Here is a 27,128-nt window from a genome sequence, read left to right on the forward strand (position 1 = left end):
AATAGAACGACGAACCAGAACTCGAGAGCGATGAAGACGAATCTGATTTGAAGCTATTTGTAGCAGAAACTGAAGAAGAAACAGAAGAAGATGTCGATGAAGTTGAAGATGCCGAAGCCGAAGCTGAAGATGATGAGTTTTGCGCAGCATGTTCTCCTTTTTTGAATGGAGAAGAGAACAAATTCTGTGCCACCATCAGTTTCCGAACAGACTCATTCTTCTTGTCTGTGAAACGCTGAATGAGCGATCCAATCCAATAGTCGCTTTTATCCATCAAACTAGCATCTTTCACAGCAACAGCAGAAGAAGAACTTGAAGCAATTGCTCCTTCATTGCTCATATTCCCACTCAAATAATTCGCTCCTCCATAATTGTGAGCAAGAGGCATCTGCTCCTTCGGAAGTGATAGCGTCTCTGCAACAAACAAAAATCGCAAGTTCTGCTTCAGCTGTCGCACCAGCCACTCTTCGTCAATTGCATCACTCCGCCCATTGATACGTGCCTCCAACAGAAGTGCAGCGACCTCTTCTTCAGAGAAGAGATATAGCAAAGATGTGGAAGAACTCACGATGCACTCCAGAATGGAGCTGATCTCAGACTCAGTCAAAGAGTCAGGGTTGTTCTTGTCCTTTGTGCAGAAGGCGACGGAACAGCTTCTCCGCACATCATCTGAATATGCATACTGCTCGCACCCTTTCAGCATCGACGACTGCGAACTAGCCAGCAGGTGCTCGCTCCAGTCATACCATGTCTCTTCAGACGGGTTGGCCAGCATTTCTCTGTCTGCTGTTCTGTCTGTCTCTCCAGGCACAAACCCGACGTCCACACGCATCTTGCGGGAGGAGTCTACAAGATCACTGGGGGATGACATGTCAGCGATTTCAGACAGAAACACAGCTGCTATGATTTTGCTCTTGCAGAAGATGGCGGTCTCCATCAGCGAGCGGAGGGAGGAAATGAACGTGCCATACGATGGGACAAGTGGCAGAATCACAAACTGCACCTCCGCAATGGCAGAGACTGCGCCGAGTATCTCAGGAGTGAATGAATGTGGGGGTGTGAACAAGCAGACATGTGAATCTGCAATTTTTTCAGCGATCTTCATCAGCTTTACCCCCAACGCATCGTCAATGATGGGCATGGAGTGCACAAGCGACAGAGTGCGGAGATACCTCGAAAGCGAAGAGGAGCTGTCTTCGATTGTGATTTTGAACAGATGGAAGTGTTTCGAGTCAGTCAGCTCTGCCACAATCTCTTCTTCTGACTCGGGGTCTCTCTTATTCGGCAGCGCAATCACAAACTCCGCTAAATCGTCAAAGTTGATAAGCTCATCTTTCAGCAAGCAGGAGCCAAAGAACGAGGCAATTGCATCGAAGGAAGCCATTTCAGAAGCTGTCAGTCGATCTGCAAATACATCACGACATGCACAAATCCACGCCACAGAAAGCGACTCAGGAGAGCTGAGCACGTTTGTGTCTTCGTGGGCAGACTGCGAAAGCTTCTGAATGACCAGAAAAGACAACCGGAAGTTCAGAGGAGCAGAAGTGAATGAGGGCATAAGCTCAGCGATTTTGGCCTGCAATGCGCGATGAGTTGTTGTAAGCAGCATGTAATGTGGATGGAATGTCAACATATAGAAGAAAGAGAGTGTGAGCATTGGGATGCGATCAAGAGCGTTCTGCAAAGTCGTGGATGTTTGTGGAATAGAGCGGATGTTTACGTTTGATCCTTCGCCAGCAACAAGTGAAGCAGAAGATACAGTCGAGGAGCTGTCACTTTCTGTATCGAGACTGTTTTCCAGGCTCCTTTCCTCATCCAGCGACTCACTTTCAGTCTCCAGTGAGTCTTCTTTGTTGAAGCTGATCTCAGACATTTTGCTTTCCAGGTCGAAATCTGCTTCAGAATCAACCTCTGTCGCATGCTTCGAAGGATACGTGTTGCTTGTGGAATCTCTTCCGCTCAGCATCTCAAAAGTGAGTGGAGTGAAATACGGATCACTTCCTGTTGTATTATTTGAAGACTCAGCAGTTGCAATACGAGAAGACGATGCAGGTGCTGCTGCACTTGTAAGTGCTGTGCCAGAACTGGATGTGTTGCCTTCATGTTGTTGCGTCTGTTGTGGATGCTGCTTTGCTGAAAAGACTGTTGAGCTATTTCCTCTCCTGTATGGCTGTTTGTCCTCATTGTTTTGCAGACCAGGCGCCATCTGGTACCATCGTGCCATTCTCTGTGAAAAGTACCTTTTTAACAGCGACAATCTTTCAGACGGTGTCTGCCCACGCACCGCAACTGGACAGAAGTGCCTTGCGAACCGCGGAGGAAGCCACAGCACAATCGGCAGTGCGGCAAACACAGCAAAGTTGATGCCTTCTTTGCGGCTTTCGAGATACTGCTCATCAGCTGCTCTGTTAGAAAGGTTCACGAAATGCCTGCGCTCAGCGTAAGTTCTGATGATTTCGAGAGATTTTAGTGAGATTGGTGGGCAGATGTCGAATAGAACTGTGAGAGAAATAGAATGAATCCCCAAAGAAATGGACTTCTGCACAATGGAGGTTGAAGATGTGAGTGGAGGTGTCATTGATTGTGTTGGATAAGATGTGCTCTTTTCCTTCTCAGTGAACGGCATGCCCTTTGAAGTAGTCAACGGCCCAGTGACAATTGAAGATGGTGTTGACACAGATTGCATTGGCGTATAGCTGAAGGAGTCCATCTCATCCAGGTCTCTTGCTGTGGGGATGGAGAGATATCTGCTCTGACAGTCCAGCGCAGATGCCTGAATGGATGAGACAGGCGTCGACACAGAGGCAGACGAAGGAGCAGCCCAGTTGGCATCTCTCTCAGGAAGAACACTCATCGCATTCTGTGGGCCTTCCAATTGAATGGTGGTGTCTTCCTTTTGCGTGTTCTGACTGATGGTGCGCTGTGCTGAAGTTAGTGTTGCGTTGATCTTGTTGATGGCCCTCCACATTGCCAGCGGTGTTGTGTGTGGATAGATTGGGAAAGGAATGAAGATCGCATTTCCTCTCTTTTCGCTTCTGTTCTGCGGCAACGTGTACGGTGTGGAGTGCAGCGACTTCATCAGATCATGACCAGTCTGTGCATCACAATGAGCTACCATCACTGGTCTGTTTGCGAGGAGAAGCAGATTAATCACGTGGTTGAGAGGAGAGAATTGTGTTTGGAGTATCTGAGAGTGCATTGACAGATGGGAATATGTCGACTCAGCATGCGTCGGCTGGTTGGAGCTGCGTGTTGGCTGTGAAAGTTTGCTGGCATACACATTTCGAACACTTGTCGGGTTGGATGCAGAGGAAGAATCAACATGCAGCAAAGACTGAGAGGAAGACGGCAATGAAGTCATAGTGACAGGTGTGGCAGAGCCCGAGACGCCTGCACCAAATGGCATTGGCTGTGAGGTTGGTGTGGCTGGGATTTCGCTTCTTCTGTTCTGCTTTGACATTAATATTTGCTGTGCGGGCGATAATCCTTCAGCCAGCTGCTGCCTCGACAGGAAGAGGCCTGAATCGTGCTCTTCACTGTGCAGCTTGTTCTGGTTGTATTCCTGGAAGGACATCCACTCTCCGTTCTCGAGATTGACAAAGTAGTCCATCAGCGACTCCTGAAACACTTTTGGCGGCGATAGCGCGAAGAAGCTGTCGAGATTGTACAAATCATGCATCTCGGGTGAATCATCTGCTTTTGGATGATCTCTCACTTTGTTCAACTTGTCAGACTTTGGCGGATACGGCGTCAGTTTGCACAGAAACTCAGAAAACGCATCAGAAAACATCTGGTCTGCAAGTGAAAGTCCGCCCATTCCCCAATAGATGCAGTAGATGACAACATTGCTGATTGTCCGGAGTGGGTCAGTCATCAAACTTTGCGACGGAGCAAAACCAGATGAGACAGTCGATGTCTTTGTGATAGTGGACGAAGGAGAATGCGAGTTTTGCTCGGCTTTGCTGCTGAGTGTGCCTTGTGTTGATAGTTCGTCTATTCGGCTGTCGTCCTTCTCATCACCCAGAGCCAAAGTGCTTTTGCTGTGTTTGCCCTGGCGCAGGTTGAACAGCTGCTGTTGCTGCTGCTGTTGAAGACCAGAGATCTTCTGCCCTTCATTCCGTGCCTCTCGTGAGTGTCTGCTTCTTTCAGAGGATAAGCTGCTCTTTGTGGCTTTGGCTTTTATGCGAGCACCTTCGTCGGGCAGACGCTTGTCCCGGAGCAGAACGGGCGAGTTGCCCTTTTCAGCAGCATTGCGGTTGTAGTTGGCTGTGACAGTGGTGATGAACTGGGGCAAGAAGCAGTTAGTGTGCGCAATGTACAGCGCAATCACATTTGGCAGAAATGAGTGAATCATTTTGTCAAAGCGGTAGCTGTTTCGCAGGAAGCTTTCTTCAGCCAACGTCCATGGCGCATCGCAGCGTTCTCCACTCGCCATCTTATTCTTCTGATGAGGCTGCTGAGGATGTGGATGAGGATGAGGAGGCGGCTGCATGTCAGTCATTGTGGGAGAAGCAAAGATGCTGGATGGTGAGCTGTGTGCATGCTCAGGATCGGAAGAGGCAGTTAGCTCAGGTGAAGAGGAAGAAGAAGAGATGTGTGTGGAAGAGTTGGATGCTGAGTGAGCAGGAGATGAAGAGTATGAAGAAGTGGTGGAGATTGAACGAGGAGAGAGAGTGGAAAACGGGGTGGAAGGACAATTTCCACAGGAAGAGGAGGAGGATGAAGAGGCAATTCCAGAATTCATAGGAAAAGAAGAGGAAGAAGAAGAGGCTGTGCTTGTGGATGTTGGCGTTGTTGAAGGGAATGTCAAATAAGACGAAGCATTTGATGCTGAGGAGATGATGCAAGGTGTGCATTGATCTGCATGTGGCGAAGCTGATGAGAATGCATTATAAACAGTGCTTCGCTCAACATCAGGTGAAAAATGATCAAATTCCTGCGCCAGCGACGGAATAGAGCCGTCATCTAACTTCAGCACATGCCTTTTGCCGAAGTACTTGCGGATGAAGTCTCCTGCTTCCTGAATCCAATTTGTCAGCAGTGCTGCAGCGTGGTTGATGAGTGCATAGCACAGTGTCAGAATCTTGCCTCTGTCAATAACAGACATCAGGTGGAACCGCTCAACCACAAAGTGAGTGATGAGGAGCTTCTGGATCCACTGGAAGATGATTGTCTTGGACTCGTTCAGAGGGCTGAGCTCTTTGTACATCAGCATCCGCACGGGCTTCTTCACCAGGAAAGAAGGGATGGTCAGATACCGCATGGATGACAGCAGAGAAATCGGGAGGCTCTCCAGCGTGTCTGCCTCTATCACAATCTTCACATTAGTAGGTAGTGTGATTTTGTTCATGTTTGGAAGCACACAATGATGCTCCTGGAACTGATGGTAGCAGTACGACTCAATCAAAGTGTCAGTCGCCAAATATGTTTCGGGCTTGCTTTTGAACAGCTGGGCGAATGCGGGGTCGGACAGGATGAGACTGGCATAATACGCCTCTATCGCCTGCTCTGCTGCTTCGCTGTCGTCTTTCATCTTCGTGTAAAATGGTATTGACATCAGCTTCGCCAGCTGTTTTGGTGTGATGGCGCGATATTTCTGCTTGTTCTTCCTCTTTCCCTTTAGCCCATTCAGAACTTTCCAGTAAAACGAGCGGTCCAGCTTCCATTCGTCCATCTGCTTCAGCGTCTCCAGCAGTTTCATCGACGTCTTGTTCAACTCTCCTGCTTGTATGTTGTCTTCTCTGTCTGAAAGAGAAGGCGAAGAAGGAAGAGAAGATCCACTTGTTCCATGCAGAAAACTGCTGTGGCTCTTGTTCTTTGTTGAATTCTGGTTCGATGCAAAGACTGTCTTCTTCAGCTGTGACCGTGTCATTTGCAGCACAGTCTGACGAGCTGCAATGAAAGTTGCTGCAGAATGAGGGGCTGTAAGGTTGGCTGTTGTGGTGCTTGCTCTCGACATGTGGAAATAGCTGTCTTCGTCAAATCCGTTGCCAAACAGCCTTCCCGACAGGCTCTGCGCAGATTGTGAATGCATTTTGGAGTAGTTTGCACCCAAAATGCTCTGCAGTGCACTGCCTGATCTGATATTGGCATCAGTCGGCCTGCGTGTGCCTCCAACAGACGCATTGCCCCTCTGATTGCGTGTCTTCTGCACGAAGAGCCGCTTCTGGATGAGCTGCTTCGTTTCGAATCGGTCTCTTTTGATCAGATCCTGCCACAGCGCATTCTCAAACCTGGTTGAAGGAGAGAGAAGGAGCATCAGATAGAGTATCCATTGCATTGATGGATCAATCTTATCAGGAGATAGAATGCTTGCAGGACTTCTTCCGCACCCTCTTCCTTCGATGATCGATGGGTTGTTGCTGCACAAGTTGCTGATGGTGCACATGGAAGGGCACAAATCGACAACAAAGATCACTTCCTCTTCTTTCACCATGCTCGATGCAATGCGATCACCCAAAGATGCTGGAATTGACGGCTGACCTGCCTCTCCTCTTTTGTTTGGCATATACACAGACGATGCTGCAGTCACTTTTGGCATGCCAGCAATTGAAGGTGCCAGAGCGCTCGATATGTTGCTTCGCTTTGTGAACTCGTGGATGACTGACGTGAGCAGGCCGTGGTTGTAATCAGGCAGAATCTCGCCTGCTCCTTTGCTCTCCTTCCCCGAATGCGACAGGAGATCTCTCGTTTTGCTAGGAGTCTCCAGGACAACTGTGAACTGCGGCTCCGCTTTCCCCACATCTTGCATACTCTTCCCACTCTTTTTGGACTTTTGTCTGTCTCCTCGTTTCACATTCTGTTCTGTCACTGATGCAAAATCAAATGGATTTGCAAAAGGAGTTGGGGTGTATTGAATCCCCGAAAACACCTCGTTTTCTCCTGCTTCTGTGTTGCTCACATCTTCCACATCAAAGTCACTCTTGTAGCTGGCAAGGTTGTTCCACCTCAGCCGCTGCATTCGATTGCCTTGCAGCTGCTCGTCTGATGCATCGCCACGGATCATCGTCTTCATCGACTTGAACGAGCCGAGCAGCTGAATCGGGTTGAGCGCGCCTGGATTCAAATGCACAACACGTGTTGGATGGCCAGCAGCTGTCTGAGCCTTTGCCAGAAGAGAGATGATAGTTGACTTCCCACACCCAGCTTCACCAAGTACGACAACAGGACCTGCAGATGCTGTTATTCCTGAATTGAGTGGCTCGTGGAAGCCAGGTGGGCTGAGAAGCATGTGCAGCTCCATCACTTTGCGGATGATGGCTTCTCTTTGCTCGGGATGGAGCTTAAACATTTCCTGGGGTGGGTTGAGCACATATGAAGATGATGAAGATGATGAGGTTGATGAGGTTGATGAAGTTGAAGATGTTGATGAAGAAGAAGATGAAGGCGATGTTGCTGATTCTGATGAGTTTCCTCCAAAGAATACACTTTTTGGAGGTTTTGAAAGAGGAACCTGAGCAGAGCTTGCAGCAGAGGAAGAAGCAGACGAAGCAGTATCCAGAGGCGACTGAGGCGCTGCTTTAGATCCATCTGATCCATCAGAATTGACATTTCCATCAGGAGAAAGAAAAGAAAGATCAATCGAGCTTTCATCCGCATTCGAATCCACACTCACTGAACGAGGATAAGAGATCGACTCTCTGCGGGCTTGTGCTCCCTGTGAAGCAAAAGAGCCATCGTAGATGCTATCCAAAAGCAAAGACGGTTCATTCTCTTTCTTGTTTGAATAGCCTGGCAGTCCTTGCTTTGCTGTTAGAGAAGGATGAGAGGCGTCTGCACTGAATGTGTAGCCTTCATTGCTCAAAAGCTCACGCTGCCTTTGATTCGAAGCATTCGAAGAAGACTTTGTGTTTTGAATCACTTCTTCGAACAACTGGAAGTTGCTTTTGCTGTGCGGCCTCAGAAACGCCGGTTCCTTCGCCAGGCAAGCCTCAGCAGCCGCCAGCTCTGCGCTTTCGTGGAAAGGCCCATACGACGTGATGAGGTTGGAGGAGATGGGGGATTCCAGATAGCGCGTCAGGAATGAGGTGAGGCGGTAGGAGAAAGCAGACTTGTCGGGAAAGAGGATGTCGTACGTTTGAGACATCAGATCGCCGTGCTGCACAATTGGGCTGCCTCTGTCAAAAGTGCCCATATGCTTTGAGAATTCTTTGAGGAGCACTTCTGCCACTTCGGGAAAGATGGTGCAGAACAGGTGCTTCAAGCGCTCGGCTTCGTCATCTCTCATAATGCACGACACATGTCTGAATAGTGTGATACACACAGAGATGGACTCTGTCACGAATATCATCTTTTCACTTCGAAGTGCAAAATCCAGCATAGTCAGTTGAGGTTGTTCTGGATCGTTTATTGAGGAGAAAGTCGATTCAACAGAACCGGCTGCGCCTGAGCTGTTGGGACAAGTGCAGCGAGTAACCTTCTTTCGATACAACAATGGAACTGATTGAATGTTTGCTTGTTTGTGGTTCGTGTGTGCATTGTTTGATGCAAAGTGATTTCCAGATTTGGACTGATGATGATTACGCTGTTGATGAAATCCATCTGTTGCATTTGAATGTGCAAAATGAACTCTGTTCTCATATCCACTTTGTTGTTCTCTGCTGTTCACATGTGGCCCAATGTCTGCGGGAGAAGTTGGATGAGAAGGCATTTTAGCTTGCGCATTGAGTGTGCCTGCTAATTCTGAGCCGAAAAGTGCCTGGCTCATCGTGTCTTCTTTCATGACGTAGTCTTCCAGGAAAGAAGGGACGTTGTTGTTATCTCCAATCCATGTCAGTATTGGCAGTGCAAATTGAGTGGACAGCCGCATCGGATTCTCCAGAATAGGTTTAATGTATCGCTCAATCACAAACTCCTTTGTCATTGAAGCATGTTTCCCAACTGTCGCCATGATTCCATCAGTAATGTTGATGTTTCTTTTCGAGAGAAGGCAGAACTCTGAGCACAGATATGCTGCTCTTCTCGAAAGCACCTCAGCATATTTGAACCCAGATAGCGTCAGATCCACCATCAAACTTGACTGCGGAGACGGACGAGTCAGCACAACAGGTCTCAGCAGCCTTCTGAGCGATTCTGGATAATGTTCTCCTGTTGCATTCAAAGATGAGATGCCAAATAAGCAGAAGCCAGGCACAACAAGCGTGCTGCTGTCTTCGGTGAAGTGGCATCTGTGCACTCCCTGCCGTGCTGCATCTGCCACTTTCTCCAACACAACGCCAAGTGTCTCAAGGCAACTCTGTGAAAGCAGGTGGATGTTGCCAATCACACCCCAGACACCAGAGCCCGCTATCCCCCTCACAAACGAGATGATTGTCCGCGCTGGATCGCAGTTCTCAGCAGCACCCACATTGAATATCGATCTGCCACAGTATGTGCCCAGCTCCTTGACGTAGTCAACCAACGGGTAGAAATACTGGCTCATCAGCAGAGCCATTGAGGGCCTGTTTGAAGCAGGCATCACGAACGAAGCTTCAGTGAGCGAGGAGCGGAAAGCTGATGTGACGTCATCAGATGAAGGTGCTGGTGTTGGGAGAGATGAATTGACAGAAGACAGAAATTGCACAGCAGATGGGAAAAGATGCTCTGAAGTGGATGAAGGAGAAGGCCCTTCATTCAAGAACTTCACCATTGATGGAGGGAACATTGAAGAGATGCAAGATGTGATTTTGGTCAGCAGCTGAGAGGCATACAAGGATGAGTGAATGGTATCGCTCAACTCCTTCACGATCCCATCATCCACAAAAGTTGTTGAGAAGAATGTGTATGATGTGAGTGCAGACAGCTCAAAGCCCAGATACTGGAAACCATATGGCAGCATCGTTGGGCCAAACAGCACAGACATCACAGGCTGTGAATAATCAGTGATTTGTGTAGATGTGTTCTTTGTCATCTGTTGGAATGTGCTGATGGGTGTTGTGCCAGGTCTGTTGAACAGGAAAGACGAGGAACGTTGCATTCCTCCAGTTTCCACTTGCTTTGAGTTCATTGCGTGTGCTGACACTTCCTTTACCAGTTTAGAAAGCGCTTCTGTGGCAGGAATGTAATAAAACGGGAATTGGTACGCGAACACTGTCATATTGATCAGCTTTGTCAGTCGCGAAATACTATTCTTGTTTCTGTTGATGAACGAAATCGCCCTCATCACAGGCAACAGAGTCAGCATGGCATGCTCCACTTTCAGCCGCACAGGCGAAGGAACATCATACGACTGCATGATCTGCAAAGCAGAAAATAGCAACTGCACCTCTGCCTGCATCTGATGTAGATTGAGGAAGACTAATCTCAATTTATCTTGGAATTGCTCATCGGTGATCAAAGGAGCGCAGAACTGAGGCATCTTCGCTTCTTCCTCAGAAGAATAGCGAGCAACAGCGTCTCGTTCAGTCAGCAGCTTCTGCAGTTCGGACAGCAGCGCTACCAGACGATAATTGAAGTGTGCAGTGAATGATACAGACACAGCTTGTGCGATGGTCTTTTCCAGGAAGAACCGGACACGAGGCGTCACTCCCATCAGAAGTGCAGAGGAAATGAACTCCAGCTGCTCATCGAGAATCTGATCCATCAGACTTGGAGCCAGTCCCAACATCTGATTGAATGGGCGGAGTGTTTGTGGAGTCTTTGCTTTGCTCTCTTTTGCGTGCTCGCTCTCGCTGATGGACTCAAAGATCTTGTCCAAATGGGATGGGTTGTGCGGCAGTGGGCTTTGTGGGTTTGCATCTGCTGCTTCATTTTGTGGTGATAAGTTATTTTGATATGTACCTGTGCTTCGTGCTTTTGAATGAATAGCTGCCACAACCTCAGGTGGCATTTGCAAGTGCACATCTTGACCCTGATTGCCTTCTTCACCCAGTCCTGCTTTCATTGAAGCATTCCAGCTGCCTTTCTGTCTGGCACCTCCTGCTCCAACAACAAAGCGGTCATACACAGTTGCATCTTCACAGGCCTCTTCCTCTTCACCCGCAAACCCTCCATCCAATTGTTCCAGCGTGAGGAGATCGTCTTTGGTGGATGCAGGAGACAAGGATTCCAGTGGCTCATTCATTATGTCCACCAGCTGCTCCTCGTCATTTCTCGAAAATTCTTCCATTTCTTGCTCCAATCTGCGGAGGTGCCTCATCTTCCTCTTCTGTTTGTGGTGATGCTCAATCATCCTTTTGTCTCTCGGGATTTTCACACCAAAGATAGAATGCCTTCTTTTTCCCTTCGAATAATTCTTCCTTTCAACGTCTGCAAATGACACCGAATCCTTGCTGATTTGCTCGATGAAGCTGGGTGACGACTGATGATACTCACCAATGGACGGAATGGCTGAGTTGTACAGCTCCAGCGGAAGTGTAATCACTGCTTTCATAATCAGATTCATCAGCTCCGTTCTGACAGCACTGTCAAATGAACGAAGGAAGCTAATGATGTTTCTCCCAGGAACAAAATCAATAGGACGCTCAAACACAAAGTGCTCCCCTAAAATCCCATGTGCTCCAGATACGCTAAACCGCAGGTTTGCACAGCTGTTTTGGCTTCCACTGATCATTCTGTTCTGATTTGAAGAATAATTCAGCAGTCTGTTTGGGTGTCTGAATTCAAATGGCATTCCAACTATGTTGCTTGAGGCAGCAGTTGACATGCGCTTGGGAAGTGTTGAAGAAGATACTTGATGATACTGATCTTCAACCACGCCATCTTCTAACAGATAATCTTCCTCTTGTTTTTGCAGCAAATATTCTTCGTCCATCTGCATTTCAGCCAGTTCGTCTCCTCCCTCGTTGTCATTCACTCTTTCTTTGCGCTCATTCATCTTTGCCAAAAAGTCCCTCATCTGCGAATTACTCACGGCCTTGCTGCGTTTTTCACTGAAAGAGTTGCGTTTTCCAATGCTTGACAGAATCGGCAAAGCAGAACTTCGCCTTCCTTTGAAGTACTTTCGTGGATGCTTCATGTCTGATTCACGAGAAATCGAGCGTCTTTTGTTCCTTTCACCAGATCTTCTCAAAAAAGCAGCCATTCCTCGCTCGCTTCTGTCTCTTCCTCTCGAAAGAGAGGTTGAATCGACGCTGTCTGTTGCAAAATTGAAGGAAATGGACATCGAATCCGCAGCTGATGACTCAGAAAGCGATCTCCTTCTGCTCGTTCTTTCAGATGTGGTGCTTTCAGATGAGTCGCTTCCGATCATAGAAGACGATTGGATGGTAGTTTTGCTGGACTTTGAAGAGTGCTGGCGAGAACGACGCATTGGCGACGAATCGAGAGCGGACAGTGAAGAGTCGATGTTATTTGACGATGTGCTCTGCTTCATCTCAGAAGGAGGCGGAAGATAATGGAACGAAGATGAGATTTGTGCTTCATTCCCCACATTGAAGTGTGGATGGGTCACCTGCACAGTCGCGGCAGATGCCATCATGTCGCCGGCCGAGCTGAGGCTGCCAGAAGGTTTTCTGCTGCTGCTGATGGAGTCACGGAGAGGCACCAACGAAGACTGCCGAGAATGTGAATGGAACACAGAAGATGAATCTTCCTGGTCAGACTGGTACAGTCGTGAGTGTTTGAGCAGCGATGATTCATCGTGTGTCGAGCTGGCAGCGACAGACACAGCCATCTGCCCCATCCCTTCCCACTCCATCGAGTTCTGCCTCAGAAAGGCCTGCGACGGGATGGACATGTATCTTTTCCGCATTTCTCTGCCAGGCTGCGAAAACGACCTTCGGCGCAAGTCCTGTGGGCCGAAGTTGGAGACGGAGAGAGAAGATTGCTGCAAGGAATCAGAAGTGAGTGTTGACTGCAGCTCTGAATACTGCTGATGCGGTGAAATCATCGTTGGAGAAGTTGTCCTCTGTTGAGAGTGGTGTGATGAAGGCACAAGCGACGATGAAACCAACGGAGGCAAATTACGCCTCGAGGCGCTTAAGTATGCAGCATTTCCATCTGGTGGAAGCGACTTGTATCTCAGCCGAGCAGCATTGCTGATTTTGGGATGGCTCTTCCCAAAGTTCTGGGAAGAGTCCAAGGCATCGGAAAATGGGCTGTTGGGAATCATCATTCCACTCATCTGCTGCGAACTGTCGTTTGATTCTGCAACAGAAATGCCTGTGATCGTATCGTGTCGTGTGTCAATCGAAGGATCTGTCAAACGTGGAGAGCCTGTTTTTCTCTCACCTCCTGTTGTTTCTTCATCATTCTGTCCCATTCCCTGCTGTTGTGTCTTTCCTCTCCTGGCACCGTTTGTTCCATTGTCAGAAAATGCTCCAAAAGTTCCCTTTGAGCTGAGTGTGCGTGAGTGTGCTCGCATGTGTGACTGCACTGCAGCTGCTGCTTCTGCAGCCTGTGGGTCGCCCACAGTCTCAAAAAAGGTGTCGCTCGAATCGTCTGCGCAGACAGTGCTGTTGTTCATGTTGTTCTCATTCCATTCATCATCCCCAAATGACTCAGAAGACAAAGCAGACGAGTCGCTTGATGCTCCGTCGAAGTACATACGGTTGGCGCTTCTGCCTCTTCGGGGAGATCTTCCTTCACCAGTGCCAGTCAGCTCCAAGGAAGAAGTGGAGGTTGAGGAGTTACAGCCAAGTAGCTCAGAAGACGAGTCGGTTGAATCTCCTCTTGTGTTGCACGCCTCTTCTCGACGAAGGCGCCTTCGTTCCTTTTCAATCATTATTCTTGCTTTAAGTGTGCTGCTCTTCTTCGCCTCTTGTCCTTCTTCCTCCATCAAACATACATCTCGGATGTTCGGAAACAAACGTTGCAGACATGTCTTTATTCCGTGTGGAGAGCGTGTGAATGACAGAAGTTGTGTTATTTCTTCTTCAGACAGCAGGAACAGCCTCGGAAACTGGTCCTGCTTCTTCAGAATGAACGGCTTGAGGAGGTCTTTGCAGTCACTCAGCTGTTTGTGGATCGAAGGCAAGATGTGCGAGATGAAAGAATCCGGTGCAAACGAATGGATAACCACTGGATCTTCTCTAATTTTGTTCATGAGCATCTGCCAGTCATCGCGAATCTTCACAAACAAACGCATTTCTCCGCGAAGTGCAACTGCCACATCGTATGACTCAAACAGACCCCGCAGCGACATCCACAGCCGCTGTGCGTTGATAAACAAGGAAAGAATAGAAGTCAATGAATCCACAGTGGCAGAGAACGGGAGCAGCTGGTTGAGGAACACAGAAACATGTGCGGAGTATGTGAGAGAAGAGAGAGTCACAAGTGTTTCATTGGCTTCAGAAATTGCAATGTCGCATGACTGCTCTGAAATAATGACATCTTCAAACTTGCGCAGTGAATCTGTGGAGTTCGAATCAGGTTGGTGGCCGTGCATTCCCTTGTTGCCCATGTGATCCATTGGCATGTCAGAATGAGGGGCATCAATCATCGAAGCATCGATTATTGGCACAGCACACCCATCGTTCTGGTCGCTGATCTCGCAGAACATCAGCCGGATGTCTTCTTCCCACTTTCGCTGCAGCCTTTTGAGCTCCTCTTCGACTTTCCTCTCACCAAACACAGAAGAAATGAGCGATGCCAGTTGTGCGCTGTGCAGATGAGGCTGTGCATCGATAAGTGTGCCCATGAGTGGCGAGATAACCTCTTCCTGAAGAGAAGGTGTGTGTTGCATGCCAGACAGCACTGCTGCTTTCATCTTCAGCGCCTTCTGCTGCCGCGCAGTCTGAATGAGAAAGTGCGGATTCTGCGAATGGAATGAGCAAAAGCGCTGTGTTGAGGTCTGATCGCTTGTGATGCTTGGAGATTGTTGAGGAAACGAGCCAGACAGAGACGACTGGTAGAACAGCGCAGGCGATGAATCAGGCAAAAGATCGGATTTGTCGTCGCTCTGTCCCTTTGAAAGTGAAGCGATTTCAGCCAGCAGCTGTGTGTGCCGTGTGATGAATGCTACTTTCTCCCAGTGGCGCTTCCTGAAGTCTCTATGCGGGATGTGTGCGATGGAGTGCAGTGGCTGGGCAACAGAGCTTATATCGCTTGCTAGTTGCTCCTGTGTCTGCATTGCATGTGATCTGTAGTGCTTTGAAGCCTTCACTCTCATCTGCTCCATCACTTCTATGTCAGCCATGAACCCGTTTGCACGCACCTCCGCCTCAGCTGCCACTTTGTCTGTGAATGGCTCTTTCCTCAGGTCCTGCAGCCACTGGTGGAACTGTGTGTATGTTGTGGCCAGCTTCTCCTCGTACTCCATCTTCAGCAGCTCCGACTCTAATGCCTGTGACTTTGTCTGAGGGATGTTCAGCAAGATCTCGTTGCGGTTGATGGAGACAAGCTGGTTGAAGGCTTCCTTCAGATGGTCGACAAACATTTGGATCTTCTCTTTCTTCAGCATCATCGACGTCACATCGTTGTCGCTCCGCTTCAGCTGCAGCTTCCGAAACAGCTTCGACTGGTTCAGCATAATCTGCAGCGACATCTCAAAATTGTTCTTCTTCGACATCGTCTGCGACAGAAACGCTATTTTCTTGCTTTCCAATGTGGCGAAAAACTCTTCAGAGGCGATTCTTATCTCGCTCGATGCGTCCTTCAGCTTCATAATCAGCACTTTCAGCTTCTTGTTTGTGTGTCCGCTTGCAATCTGTTCGAGCGAGTCCACCGTCTCCTTCGCATCGTCATAGCACAACTCGCATTGCTCTGTATCGTCCTTGTACTCATTCAGCAGCTCTGATATTTTGTTGATTTCGTCCATTGAGCTGCAGTTGTTGATGATCGAAGAAGCAGATTTTGACTCAACTGGAGATGGTGCAATCAACGGTACATATGAAAGTGTGCCCTGATCGGTAGATTTCGGCAGTTGATTTGCTTTGCTTTGTTCTTTGCTTGTTTGAGTTGAATAAGGAGAAGGAGAAGGAGAAGAGGAGGAAGCAGCCAGATTAGCTGTGCTGTTTTCTTCAATAAATGGTCCCTGTGTCTTCTGCGTGGCTGCTGCGTTGACAATAGCAAGAAGCCTCTTTTTGAAGTTTGAGAGGCGCAGATCCAGCAGTTTCAGGTGCTCAACTGTCATATCTTCCAAAAAAGTGACAAAATGCTGTCGCCAGCTGAGCAGTTTTTCAATCAGATAAGGCAAAAGAATCCGTGAGGAAGTTAAGACCATCCCACGAGTGACAGGGAATGGGGAGAAAATTAGAGACAAATACTCAGCCAGCTGGGAGATGGGGTACTCCATCGAGAGGTCAGAGATCTTGGAGGTGTCAAACCCGTCTCGTTGGTAGGGAGATAGTGATGCTGACATTGATGACACTGATGATGATGATGATGCTGAGGCTGAAACTGAAGCTGATGGAGGCGATTGCAGTGTTCCAGAGGGCTGGTGCATCTCTCTCAGCAGCAGCTCCTGCATTAAGTGTGCTTCTGATGGTGCAGAAATGCCAGGCTGGTCAAGCAGCATTTGAACAGAGTTATACGACGACTTGTCCAAATGCGAGGATTTCAATGAAAAATCTTTCAGAATCTGTTTCAGATTTGCTTCCTTCTGCTCTCTGAGGATGTTTAAATCAGCAGAATATGCCTTCGCCTTCTGATGCACTCTGTTCATGTTCACGATCGTCAGCACCACAATCCACATCGACAGCCTCCGGATGGAGCGGAGCACGTACTGCCGGATCGCAATGAAGAACGCTCGCTTCTTCTGCACATCTTCTCTGCCTTCGAGACACTTGTGCATGTGATTCGACAGAGAAACAATGGAGCAGAAATACGAACCACAGATAGTGCAGCGGTAGGGCTGGGGGTCTGGAATGAATGTCTCCACAGGAGATGTGGGATCGTGGGGTACTACAGGGAACAAAGCACAGAAGCTCGGAGACACTGCAGACGAGTAGGAAAGCCGCACTCTATCGTAGACAGATTGGTGGCGCTGGTCAACACACATTGAAGGCACTGTGCACACGATAAACTGCTCATTCGGAGCGATCTCAATCACATTGCGTGATCTGGGCGCACAATACTGGAGCCTGTCTCGGATCTTCTTGTTTGTGGCATTTTCGCCTTCGGATTCAGAACGCTGTGTCTCTTCGAATGTGTTCTGGCTGCTTTCCTTTGTGGCCAACGTGGAGAGAGAAGTTAAAGATACAGAGGCTATTGAAAGAGATGGGATGTTCAGTTTATTTACAGCTGATGTCTTTGACTCATTACCTTGTGAACTTTTTTGTCTGTTGTGGTTTGTTCCATGCTGCTGCTTCTTCTTCTTGTCATCCAAATCTGCATCGATTTCTTTTTGTTGTTTTTCGTTTATGATGCTTTGCTCTTCTTCGTCTTCGTCTTCTTCATCGTTGTCTTCTTCCTCTTCCTCTTCTTCATCCTCCTCCTCCTCTTCTTCTTCTTCTTCATCTTCACCTTCGCCTTCAGCAAATCTCTCCGTTTCCTTCTTTCTCAAATGATTTTCTGTGCGAAGTTGATCGTTTTCATTGGAATCGTTGCTTTCTTCATCAGAACTTGTCTGATATGTCTTTATCCTGTTATTCATTGAGTTTCTGTTCCGTTTGGCTTTGGCAGAACCTAAAGCAGAAATATTACGTGAATCAGATGAAGAAGAAGAAGATGATGATGATGATGAAGTATTATTATTTTCACCACTTGCTTTGTTTGCATTCATTCTTTCTTCATTTCTCTTCTTTCGTTTTGTGGCAATCCCTTTCAACAATTCAGAATTCTCCACTTCACTTGCTTTTGGCTTCTCAATCGTCTTCCTCCTCACCAAATCCGCTCGATCCAAATGAGCAAAGCGTTCAGGTGCAGAAAACGTGGGTAGATCTCTTCTCTGCCCAGGAGCAGATGCCAAAGAAGAGAGAGTGGAGCAGATGAGCGAGATATCCACAGTAAATGCCCAGCGAATCACAGCAAAGCGGTTGAGGAGCGTCGTACGCAGGTTTGTTGGCCCCACGTAGCAGATGGAAGTACAGAGCGTTGCCACAATCAGAGGACGCGAGGAGGAAATCAGCTCCCACATTGAGTCTTCTGCCTTGATCTGATCGGCTGGCTGCTCAGCTATTGTCAGAAACCGCATGTTCGACGGGATGGTTGCATTGATGGCTGGCGAGAACGACGACGGCATCTGCTCCGGGTGCCTGTTGGTATGCAGACGCGTGTCAAACCCATTTTTCACTGAAGACGCCTCAGAGTCGCTTTCAGAATAGCTGTTTTTCTCCTTCACTGCTTTCAAGCGAGGAGAAGATTTTCTGGGTGAAGAAATGCTTTTTGCAGAGAGGCGGTTGTTTCTGTCGAGAAAAGCTCGTTTTGAACGAGAAGGTGACTGCGAACGAGAATACAAGTGGAAAGCGGATGAGAGCATCGGAGAATGTGAATACGAGCTGCGAGAGCGATGGTGCTGAGGCTGCGAAAGAGGGCGTCTTGTCTTGCTGGTGGTGTAGTTGTAGCTATTGCTATTGTTATTGCCATTGTTATAATTGTTAATACTGCTGCTGCTGCTGCTGAGGTTGATGCTTGCATTGACTGAGCCGTTTCTGCCTCTCAGTTGCCCACCAAAGTCCAATTTCCTTCTGAAGAGGCTGTTGGCATACTTGTTCTGGATCGATGAACCCAGACGCAACGAACGCGAAAGAGGAAATTTCTTAATTGCCAGCAAAGAATCAGGCTTTGTGAGCTTCGACTGTGTCTTTTGCTGCTTCTGCTGGCGAAGAAGCTGACGCTGACTTTGCCGCTGGCGTTGTGCCAATTGCAATTTCGGGATTATTTTGCTCTCATTTTCTGAAAGAATACCACTTGGTGGGAGGGAAACAGTCAACGAGCGGTTTCTCTGAACAATTGCATTAGAAGATGCTTCTTCTTCTTCTTCTGATGTTGGCGCTGATGATGAAGGAATCACCATCGACATCGCCATCTTCTTCATCCTCTGATTGAACTGCGGCCTTTGCGGATGGAAATGTGATGGCTGAAAGCTCGTCAGGTTTGTGTAATCATCTGTTACTTTCCAATCCTTCACACACACACTCGTCTCCAGCTTCGGCAAGTTTTGCACTGTTTTGAAGAGATACTGGAAGATGTCGTTGATCCCGACTTGCACAACAGAGGCGCTGGGGCCGTAGACAAAGCGGTTGTTGGAGAAGGAGAGGTCGAAGTACAATGGAGCAACCTCACCAGACTTGTAGTAATACACATTTGTGTGGAATCTTTCAGAAAGAACGTCGTTGAAGGCTTTGGTGAGAACTGAAGGATCTGAAGAGGAAGAAGAGGAAGAAGAAGGTGATGATGATGAAAAAGTTGAATGTGACTTCTTCTTCTTTGTTGAATGTTTCTTACTTCCGTGATGAACTGCTGTTGACTCCAGAGGCCTCAAAAGAGGCATAAATATGTTCAGCGTGGACAGGATGCTGTGGTGTATGCACTTCATATAAGTGTCTTGAGCACTCACCAGCACCTCCATAAACCCTCTTTTCAGCTCATCGTACACTTTCCGGCCGTAATGGAACACTTTCTGATGCGGATCCACAGGAATTCCTGTGAAAAACTGAGAAACGTGCATCAATTTCTGGCTTTTTGAGGTGTTTGCTTCAGTTTCGTCGTTCAATTCGTCAATTCTCCACTCATTTTTCTGTGCAGCTGCAGCAGCAGTATTCAATGTCGAATTCGCAAGTTTCGTCTTTTCCACTTTCCTTTCACTCTGCCTGCTCAAAAACGAGTCAACGGGAAGTGAGTTGTCTTCAAACAAGTGCGACGTGATGTTTGCCACGTAGTAGATGATCTCCTTGTTCATCATCGACAGTGTCTCCTCTGCATACGTCCCTGTGTTAGACACAATTTTGATAGGTGTATTGAAAATATTCCGCAGCTCCTGGTATCCTCCGACAATATCGTCAAAGTACATCACCAGATCCATCCTCACCATCTCGCTCAAATACCTCAGTTTTCCGCAGTTGAACAGAGCAGCAGCTGTTTGATACTCGTTGCAGTCTTCCAGTCTCGTTGGGTAGTCCTCATCGAAGCAGGAATACCTCAGCCTCGCTATCTTCAGCAGCGTCGAATCGATCCGCATGTGCCTCTTCACCAGACTCTTCACAAAGTCGCAGAAAAACACTGTTGTTGCACCAAAGCGCATGTAAGTGAGTGTCTGCGGCAGCTTTCTCCACGTGCACGTTGCACGCATCTGCTCCAGCTGCCCTTCGTAGAAGTCGACAAAGGGCTTCAGCACTGGAATCGCTGAGTGCGGAATCAGGCTATAGACAGCTTCTCTCAGCCGCAGCGTCTGCTGGATCACCATCTCGGTTGCATGAACCGCTTCTAGCAAAAAGGGCGCGTTTGTGTGAATGACAGGGTGGAGTGCCTTCTTGAACAGTGCTGACTGCCAGATGCCCCTGTCAAAAAGAGCTTTGATGTCCTTGAAGAGGTTCATGTGCTTCGGACTGACGGTGGAGGAGAAAGTTGGGATCTGCAGCTCAGTCACAATGGGGAAGGAGTCGATGGTGGAGGAGGCTGTGCTCGAGGCAAGGAAAACTGGCTCACGGGGCTGCAGCGTGCGGGAGAAGGAGAGAACAAGCTGGGCTGTGTTGTTCCATTTTTCCTGCTTCCTCTTATTCAGCTGATGCTGATTATGATGCTGATGCTGTGAAGAAGAAGAAGAAGAAGTTTTGTCATCTGCTTCGTTCTCTTGCAGTGCCTGTGCAGGTGTTGCATAGTCGAAGAACGGCTGGTCTAAAAACTCCTTTAATCTTTCTGGGATGCGTGACGCCCACACACGCATGCAGAGCCAGATTGCTTTTGTGATGTCTTCAACCATCGACAAGAAAGAGGCTTCTAATGAATTCAGCTGAGAAATGGTGGTCTGATAGATCGGATGGATACATGGGAGCAGCTGGGCTTGGCTGTTAGCTGCGGTTGTTAGATTACTGTGATTGTTATTGTTATTGTTATTGTTATTGTTACTGTTGTTGAGGTTATTTTGATTATTTTTCACAGCTGAATTGAAATTGTTAGCATTGTTGGAATAATTGTTTCCTGTGTTGTTTGATTTTGTGGAAGAAGATGGAACAGAAGAAGAAGGGGAAGTGGAAGCCCCATCTAACAATGCAAGCGTCTCGAGTGTGGAAGAATGCGACGCAGAGGACGAAAACGGATACTGTGCAGACGCCAAAGAGGAAGAAGATAGCATTTGTGGTATGATGTTTGGAGGAGAAGATTTGTTGGTGCGAACAGAAGGTGCATCAAGACTTGTTCTCCAGTGCTTTGCAGCAGCAGATGTGGTGCGGGACGACGAAAACGCAGAGGAGAACGCAGAGGGAAACGGAGCTGTCTGTTTGGACTGGCTGTTGGGAGTGCTGTGTGATTGAGAGTGGGAATGAGAGTGAGAATGTGAATGAGAATCAGATTGTGTGTGAGAATGCGAATGAGAATGCAAATGTAAATGATCATCTGAATCATTCTTTTGCATCGACTGCATCTGCATTTGCGCAAGTGCTTCCTTCAGAACCGTCTCTCTGACACGCTCAATGAACGGCAGAGGGCTCGAAAGGGTGGACACGACCTGTTTTGTGGCAAGGAGGAACGAGCGGACGATGGACGCCTGGCGATAGGAAGACAAGTTGGAGATGCGCAGCACAAGTACAGGGTCATAGGAGCTTTCCTGTTGCGGAGGGAAGGAAAGATTTTGTGGCAAATGATTTGGTTGGTTTAATTGGTTTGGCTGGTTTGGTTGATAAAATTGAGGATGTTGCTGTTGAGACTGCAAAGATTGGTGTGATTGAAGTAAATTCTGTGCATTTTGTGTTTGATGAGGCAAAAGGGGCATTAGTTCAGCTGAGGGGGCATCAGAAGCAGGGATGAGTGGATTGAATGTGCCATTGTGTTGCTGTTGTTGTTGATGTTGATGAGAAGGAAGAGGAAAAGGAGGAGAAGGGTGAAGATGAGGACTATAATGAGGCTGTTGAATTTGCTGCAGCTGGAGCTGAAGCTGAAGATGTTGCTGTTTAAAACGATGTTGATTGTGATTATATTGATAAGGTTGATAATGTTGATTATTCTTCTCAGCTGAAGCTGACTGCAGATCCAAAATTGGCACACGAGGCAAAGAAGGCAAAGGCGTGGTCTGGTTAAAATTACTCCGAATTTTCGCTTGTTGTCTTGTCGGTGGACGGAAATACTCATTCTGTTCGTTAAGATCATTCATTTGTCTTTGTTCAATTTGCTTCAGTCTTTCTTCGGGCATATCAGCATCAACAGCTGATCCTGTTGCGTGTGCATCAATGAGCGACGAAAACGCTTCGGAAAGAGCAGCGTTTGTGCCTTCTGACGAAGCAGGAGAAGATTCAACTTCGTTCCCGTCGATCAATCCGCACATCATTTTCGCTTCTTCTGGAATGTTTTTCTGGCTCAGCATCATCTTCATGAAGGACCTTGCATTCACTTGTTTAATCGACGCCTCCCATCCTCTTGCAATCTTCGTCGCAAACTCCGCAAAACACAATTTTACATTCTCTCTTTCTGTAGTTGTGTCAGCCACCACACGCATCCATCTGTTGGCTGAGGCAGCGTGTGTGCCCCTTCTTGTTGATCGGGTGGATTCAACATATTCTCCATAACTCCTGCTGTGAATGGAGTCTGTTGGGTAGTAGCAGATTTTCTTTGTCCGGGGCTGGAGAAGAGGAGGGTACATGAAGTTTGTTGGCATGCCATTGTTTGACTGCTCATTTGAGAAAGTATTCATCTGCATTGTCATTGGCATTGGCATCTGCATCTGCATCTGATTCTGCATCGAAAGGTGCATCGGAATCTGTGTGGGTGTCTGCAGAGGGGTCGAATCTGCGCTTTCTGTCACGCTGCTCGCTGTCTGCTCGCTCAGCCTGCTCTGAGTGGGCAGTGATCTTACAGACACATTCGAGACGAGGTTGAAGAACGAAGGCGTGGTTGATAGCGTCTCCGCAGAGGAGGACTGAGAAAAACAAGAGTCAGAAGGAGAAACGGGAGGGATTAGCTGGCCGGCAGAGGCAGTTAAAGGAGGGGTGTTGGCAGGAGGGGAGGAAGAGAGTGCTTGAGGAAGGGCAGAGGCAGATTGGGATAAGAGAAGAGGCATGTGGGGCTGGGTGGAGCTGTTGGGAAGAGAGGAAGACGGGATCGAATGGATCGATTGGGAGGCTAAAGAGGAACGAGAAGAAGAAGAATCAGAAGAATGAATCGAATGGATGGAATGGATGGAGTGTGTTGATTGAGATGATTGCAGAGAAAGCTGAGTGAAAGAGGAGGAGTTGTTTGTGGAGGAAGCAGAAGGATGTGTCTTCAGGGCATAAGAAGAAGGAGAAGAAGACGGAGAAGAAGAAGAAGATGATGATGATGATGATAACATATTTGACTGGAGCAGATTAGCAGAAGCTTGTGGAAGAGAAGCAAACGACTCAGATTGCTCAGAGTGAATTGAATGGTCAGCAATAAAGGCGTTTTCATTGCCCTCAGGGTTTGTTGGTGTGATGGCTGTGATCAAATAGGATGTTGAAGGAGGAGGAGAAGCTGACTGAAAGGGGGAAATAGTGGGAGAAGGGAGAAGAACTTGAGATTGGTTGGCAGAGGGAATGGAAGAGAACTGTTGATTGGATGATGGTGATGATGGTGATGATGATGGCGATGATGATGATTGGATGGTTTCTGAAGAAGAAGAGGAGGAGGAGGAAGAAGAGGAAGAAGAAGAGGAAGAAGGATGAGGAGGAGGAGAAAGAAGAGCAGAAGAAGGCAGGATTTGAGAAGGCAGCAGAGAAGCAGAAGCATTTTGAGGCAAAAGAGAAGCAGAAGGAGAAGTTTCGCTGATTGAACGGAGCGAAATAGAGGCAGGTGCAATGGAAGACGTTGGAGAGGCAGTTGAAGACGAGGTGGGAGATAAAGAAGGAGAAGAAGATGGGGATGAGGAAGGGGAAGGGGAAGAAAGAGAAGAGAAAGGAAAGTTCTGATTTGCGTTTGTGTTTAGGTTTATATTCATGTTCATATTCATGTTCGTGCTTATGTTTGAGGCTGGAGGTGTGGAAGCAACAGAACCAGAAGCAGAGGGAGAAGTAGAATGAGAAAGGGAATGAGAAGGAGAGACAGTAAGTGATGTGTTAGCAGAGGCAGATGCTGACTGTTGCGCCTGTGTTTGTGACATTGTCTGTGAAATCGTCTGTGTGTGAGAGAAAGCTTGTGACTGCGAAATGGAGCTTGTATTCGAATGAGGCTGAGAATGAGAAGAAGATTGTGAATGAGGCTGATGCTGTTGAGCAGCACTGCCATTATGAGGATGATTATAATGATGATGATGGCTATGAGCATAACTTTGACTGTTACTTTGGCTATGGCTTTGGCTATGGCTTTGACTGTGATTATCATAATGGCTGTGTATATGTGTCCCAACGGACTCAGCAGTGCGTGCAGTGGAAGAGAACTGGGTGGATGTGTTTCCCGACACGACAGACGGGGTGGGAGTGGAAGAAGGAAAGATCAGATCATTGCGAGGCAGAGGAGACAGTTGTGACAGTTGTGTGACTGCATCCTTCACTTCCCTCCTCGAATCCAGCAGGTCTGAGTACTCCTCATTCACATCCGGTCTTATCAGCTCTTCGAGCGTGCGGCACAGGAATGAATCGATGTTGGTTATATCCTGTGCCAGCGACGCCACGCTCCCGTCAAAGGAGCTGTCGTCCATCCAGAAATGCAGCTTCAGCAGGTTCTGTGCTCGCACAAAGGCAGTCAACACCTGGTGTGCTAGGCACATGCAGATTTCGATGCGGTAGATGGAAATGGCTGCTAATGAGCAGATCTCATTGATGATGCCTCGAAGCACATGCAGTCTTGTTCGCAGGCGCATGGGCAGCTCCAAAAGGATGGGGGTGATGGTGGCAGAGTCAGAGCATTGAGACAAGATGCGGGAGATGACGTGGGAGCTTGCGGGGGAGCGTGTGGGTGGCGATAAGGAAATTGAAGAAGCGGAGGAGGAAGAGGAGGAAGGAGAAGGAGAAGCAGAACAGGAAGGAGAAGGGGAGCCGCAGATAGAGGCAGCGGCAGAGGCAGCAGCAGAAGTGCCGAAGGTTGGTGAGTTCGGCATAGAGGCGAGGGAGATGTGGCGTGAGGATGGATGAGAGGAAAGATTGAGAAGGGTGTGATTGAAATGGCTGGTGTTGCTGTAATTGCTATTGATGTTGACATTGTTGTTATTATAAAGATTATGATTATGATGGTTGTAATGATGATGGTGATGGTTATGGTGATTGGGGTGGCTGAGATATTGATGAGCTTCATCAGACTGATCTGAATGAGCAGAATGAGCAGAATGAGTAGAGTAGTGCGAGTGGTGCGAGTGGATCGAGTGATGGCGACTCAGAGCATGTTGCTGCTGATACTGTTGTAGCTGTTGCTGCTGCTGCTGTTGCCTTGTCATCTGAGGCTGGTTGCACTGCAGAGTCGGCAAGTGCACACGCGAATGAGAATTCTGCAGCGTCTGCATCGTCTGCAGTGCGGAATGCGAGGCTCGGTGCTGGCTCTGCTGGCTCTGCTGTTGGAACAGAGAGGATCGCGAGGCTGAAAGAGGAGTCTCGCAGAACTCGTTCGACGAAGAAGACGGAGAAGATGGACTGAGCGGAGGTTCTTCGGCACCGCTAATTTCTCCGTCCGGAGAAACATGAAAGCGATCTCTTTGACGCTGCTCGACGAGCGAGGAGAGGAACTCGTAGTCCTGCTGCCCGAAGGCAAACAGGCGGGCAAGCTTCTTGTTCTCGCTGGCGTGCTGGATGAATGCGATGATGGCATCCAGCAGCTGAAGAGCGCTGTCGATGTACTCCCGCACAACAGTCGGCTTGATCGGGTAGATGTCTGCGATCTTGATGACGCCTTCGAACGGCGACCAGACGTTGAGTGCCTGCTGCTGCTGCTTCATGCTGCGGATCTCCAGCGCCACCTTCGCGCGCACAGCAGACAGCGTCAGCGGCACCAGCGGCTGCGACGCCATCAGCGCATATGTGCGCTCCGCAGCTGCTTTCTGCTCGTACTGCTTCAGCTGCGCCGTGTCCAGTTTGTAGAACGCGGCTTCAAACGGCCGGCGCTGCGTCTCGTTGGAGGTGGCTGGCACACACCGCAGATGCGCAGCATATGCACAGGAATACACCACAAAGTAGATCAGCGCCTTCCGTACGGGATCTTCGGGCATTTGAAAAGCCGACTGAGACTGTGAGTCGAAGTCGTCTGCTTTGTCAGGCACATCCAACGAAGCACTGGGAGCAGAGCACTGTGCAGCTCCAGTGGCTTCGGAAGCAGATTTCGGCTGTTCGTTTTCTGAGTCTCCCTTTTGGAGCTGAGGTGGCTGTTGGGCAGCGATCTTGCTGTGCTGAAGACGAGAAGAGAAGCCTTCTGCCTTGTCGCTCTGTTGGAAGACAGAAGAATAAGACTGCACTTCTTCCCATTCATCGCTGTTGTACCAATCGCTCTTCTTCGTGCTAATGTTCGCTTTCTTTCTTTGGCCTTGCGACGAAGAGAAAACTGAAAGCATGCGCTCCAGCTCAGTTTCCACAGCTTCTGTGTGAATTCCAGACTGGAGCACTTTGAAATACACGCCGCACTCCATATTCTGATAAAAATCGCACAGCATTTTGCTCCTCTGTCCAATTACTCGAGCAGATTGCACATCAACCTCTGGGACAAAGCCAGATGAGAGATTGAAAATATCTTTTGGTGTTGTGTCCAGTAATTGTTGTCTCTCTGCTCGAATGCTGTTTAGCTGACCTCCTTCAATTACGATTATTCGAGATAAAATTAATTTTTGAAATGATTCTATTATTTCACTGTTCAATCCTTCAGAAGGCATTTCATCTCCCTCGCTCAGAAATAGTTGCATCGCTGGAGCCAATCTATAAAATGAATCATTCATGCTATCGAACAAGGGCGAAGAAAATGAAAGCACTTGCAAGCCTAATCGAGATGGTCCATGCTTGTTCAACGTTTTAGAATGAGACAATTTTTCACTTATCACATTAATCAAAAAATTCCATTTGTTCACGTATTTGTAAAGTTTTTTGTAAGCTGCCAGACTTTTTAATATTTTATGACGCTCTTGTGTACCATGAAGCGGAAGCGTCGAAGAAAAATAACGAGGCAAAAGGCTATTGATCGTTCCTTCGATAATTTTAAAGAGAAATGCAAATCGAACGTGTTGAACTTCCAATCTAGTTTCGCAAATTGTA

General features: G+C 48.1%; 1 protein-coding gene across 1 annotated transcript in view; it reads right to left on the reverse strand.

The window, feature by feature from the left end:
- The window catches only part of MONOS_7783 (uncharacterized protein), a gene marked incomplete at its 5' end in the record, with an annotated part of 41,495 nt that overhangs the window by 14,173 nt on the left and 194 nt on the right, over positions 1 to 27,128 (reverse strand). Inside the window, 2 exons of the mRNA XM_067878135.1 lie at positions 16 to 13,949; positions 13,998 to 26,909. Of these exons, the coding sequence (XP_067721244.1) occupies positions 16 to 13,949; positions 13,998 to 26,909 (26,846 nt within the window). The remainder of the gene's footprint in view (positions 1 to 15; positions 13,950 to 13,997; positions 26,910 to 27,128) is intronic.

The sequence above is a fragment of the Monocercomonoides exilis genome (assembly GCF_001643675.1).
Source record: "Monocercomonoides exilis strain PA203 chromosome Unknown scaffold48-729018, whole genome shotgun sequence".
Taxonomy (NCBI): Eukaryota; Preaxostyla; order Oxymonadida; family Polymastigidae; genus Monocercomonoides; species Monocercomonoides exilis.